Source organism: Myotis brandtii, unplaced genomic scaffold (genome assembly GCF_000412655.1).
Source record: "Myotis brandtii unplaced genomic scaffold, ASM41265v1 scaffold324, whole genome shotgun sequence".
Taxonomy (NCBI): domain Eukaryota; kingdom Metazoa; phylum Chordata; class Mammalia; order Chiroptera; family Vespertilionidae; genus Myotis; species Myotis brandtii.
In genome coordinates this window covers 3637611-3640924 of record NW_005362439.1, presented here as the reverse complement: position 1 = coordinate 3640924, position 3314 = coordinate 3637611, and the positions used below count along the sequence as shown (strand labels likewise).

Genomic DNA, 3314 nt, shown 5'->3' with positions numbered 1-3314 from the left:
TGATGGCTGTTTGCAGCTGGTCACACCCCCTTCAGGGTGGGGGTCCCCACTGGGGTACCTGGCCTGTCTGGGTGAGGGGCTGAGGGCTGTTTTCCAGCTGGCAAGTGAGTAAAGCTTCCAACTGCTCCTTGTTTTCTTCTCTCTTTTTTTTTTTTTCTGGGCCAGCTTTAGCTCTGAGGCCTCGCTGCTGAAAACATGGATACAATGTTTCGGTCTGGCTGTCTTTCAGTCCGGCTGTTTTCTGGGGTTTTGTTTACCTTCTTATTTGCAACATAGTATATAGTTGCTTAGAGTTGCAACTGAGAGGCTGGCAAGTTAGGTGGGGAACGTTGGAGTCCGCAGTCACTGAAGCAAGCAAGCCTCCCTGTTTGCTTCAGTGCCTGGCTGCCGGCCGCCATCTTGGCTGACAGTTAATTTGCATATACTCACTGATTAGCCAATGAAAAGGGTAGCGGTCGTACGCCAATTACCATGTTTCTCTTTTATTAGTGTAGATGATAATTATAGTTATCATAATTAATTATAATATAACTAGAGGCCCAATGCACGAAATTCGTGCCAGAGTAGGCCTTCCTTCCCCCAGCTGCCGGCATCAGCTTCCCTTTGGCACCTGGGACCCGGGCTTCCCTCTCAACCCTGGCTTTGTCTGGAAGGTTGTCCGGAAGGACGTCTGGAAGGATGTCCAGTCTAATTAGCATATTATGCTTTTATTATTATAGATAATATGATATGCATTTAGGGTGCTTTATTTTTATTTTCTGTTTTTAGGGTTTTTGTTTTTTTGTCCTCACCCGAGTAGTATATTTTTCCATTGATTTTTAGAGAAAGTGGAAGAGAGAGGGAAAGACAGAGAGAAATATCAATGTGAGAGAAACACATTGATTGGTTGTCTCCTGCACACACCCCGACCAGGTTTCAGGCCGGGGAGGAGCCTGCAACCAAGGTATGTGCCCTTGACTGGACTCGAACCCAGGATCCACAGAGCCAAACTGGCTAGGGCTGTCTTTAGGGTGTCGTGTTTTGTTTTTTTTTTAATTTTTTTGAAACTAGAACATTTACATGACTTCAAATTAAAAGTACACTGTTAGGAACAGGTTTCTGTTGGGGTTATTGAGAGTTCTTTTGGTCATATTAACTCAGAGATGCCTGAGGATGAACAGAGAAACGGGGCTGTAGCTGAAGGAGACATGAGTCAAAAGAAGATTGTTGGATTTTTATTTTTTTCTTTTAAATGAGGTGAGAAAGGCTGATGGGATTTGTTCCCGAGCCCGAGGAGGGGCTCAGGTTTGATAGGAGCGGGGAGCCCTCCTGCACGTCAGCAGGAGGGAAGCAGAGGGCCCATCGGTGGGGCTGATGGATAAGCTGGTGAACTGGGCTCCTCTCTGGTTTTCTTCTGTTTTCCAAACCGAGTGAGCGAGGTTGTCGGCTCATGCTGGGCAGGTAGAAAGGGGTTTGGAGGTTTGAGGAGAAAGGAAGGATGAGAGAATGATTTCATTGCCTCAGTCCCGATGTTTCATTCCTCAGTGAGTCAGTCACGGACCTTCAGGGAGCCGCTGCTTCTGGGTCCAGGAGGCAACCTGCTGGGTGGGGGTGGGGAGGATGCCAGAGCCCCGCCGCCTCCCTTCTGTGTGTCTCTGAAGCTGAGGGGCCCCCAGGGACTGGGTGAGAAGAGAAGCCAGCTGTATTTTCTTGCCTTCTCATTCATTCATTTATTCATTCAACAAATATATATATTTAAAATATTTTTATTGATTTCAGAGAGGAATGGAGAGGGAGAGAGACATAGAAACACCAATGATGAGAGAGAATGATTGATTGGCTGCCTCCCGCACGCCCCCCACTGGGGATTGAGCCTGCAACCCAGGCATGTGTCCTTGATCGGAATCGAACCCGGGACCCTGCAGCCCACAGTCCGATGCTCTATCCACTGAGCCAAACCGGTTAGGGCCATTCAACAAATATTTATTGTACATCTACCAAATGCCAAGAACCGAGCAATGGGTTATAATCCAACATCCGCACACCAGGTGCAAATCCCTGTGTTCATGGAGCCCACACCTTCGCACTGGCTGTTGCCCCTGCCTGGATCACCCTTTCCCTGGATTCCAGAAAGGATGAATGAACACCCCGCAGGGCCTGGGCCCCTGGCGGCCAGAGAAGCCAGGGCCTACAGCCTTCAACTTAGGGGCAGCTCCTGACGCTCAGCGTGCCCCTTCACCCCACCCCTCCCTGTGTCCCTGCAGGACTACGAGAAAGCTCTGTTCTTCCCCTGCAAGGCCGCAGAGCTCGTCAATGACTATGGCAAAGGCTGGAGCCTCAAGTACCGGGCCATGAGCCAGTACCACATGGCTGTGGCGTATCGCCTGCTGGGCCACCTGGGCAGTGCCATGGAGTGTTGTGAGGTGGGGCAGCAGGGAAGCGGGCAGGGGGTGGTGTGGGCCAGGGTCTGGGGCCCAGAGCAGGGGGGTCTCCTCCTTCCAGGTCAGCCCTCAGAAGCCCCCTGTCTTGCTCCTGCTCCAGCCTTTCTATAGCTGAGCCCTGAGGCTGCATGTTTCTCCCGCCCCCACCTCACTCCTTCCGGTCCATTCTCAGGGTGGGGGGCTTCCCTGTGCACCCCCCATCCTCTGGGGGACACTTTAAGTTGGAAGAGAGCCATCTCTGAAGTTCCACCGACCTGGGTTCAAATCCCAGCTTTGCCTCTTCCTAGCCAGGTGGCCTGATGGAGTCACTTCTGCTCTCTGAGCCTCAGTTTCCACTTTGCTGGGTGTTGCAAGGCCCCACTGTCTCGGTGTGTGGGGCCCGAGAACCATGATCGGTGTGTAGGGCTCTGAGGATGTTGGTGATCCCTGGGCGCCCCAGTGGTGGGGGCAGACCAACAGCCCTGAGCGACCGGCCTCCCTCACAGGAGTCGATGAAGATCGCCCTGCAGCACGGGGACCGGCCACTGCAGGCCCTCTGCCTGCTCTGCTTTGCTGACATCCACCGGAGCCGCGGGGACCTGGAGGTGAGGTCACCAGGATGTGGGGCAGGGGTGCAGGCCTGGCCCAGCCTGACCCCACCCCCACCTGGCTGTGCAGACAGCCTTCCCCAGGTACGACTCCGCCATGAGCATCATGACCGAGATCGGCAACCGCCTGGGGCAGGTGCAGGTGCTGCTGGGTGTGGCCAAATGCTGGGTGGCCCGGAAGGCGCTGGACAAGGTGAGGGTAGGCCCGGTCCGATGGCCCCCAGCTCTCCCAGGGTTCCCAGCCAACAGTCTGTGGGTCTGGTCCTCTGCAGGACTTTCACACACGTTGTCTAATATCAGCACCCGC

At 53.7% G+C, this 3314-nt stretch overlaps 1 protein-coding gene across 2 annotated transcripts in view; it reads left to right on the top strand.

The window, feature by feature from the left end:
• RAPSN (receptor-associated protein of the synapse) overlaps positions 1-3314 on the top strand; it is a 13756-nt gene that overhangs the window by 7855 nt on the left and 2587 nt on the right. For both annotated transcript variants that reach the window (XM_014543383.1, XM_005870834.2), the window contains exons 3-5: positions 2244-2402; positions 2906-3004; positions 3078-3200. In XM_014543383.1, the coding sequence (XP_014398869.1) occupies positions 2244-2402; positions 2906-3004; positions 3078-3200 (381 nt within the window). The remainder of the gene's footprint in view (positions 1-2243; positions 2403-2905; positions 3005-3077; positions 3201-3314) is intronic.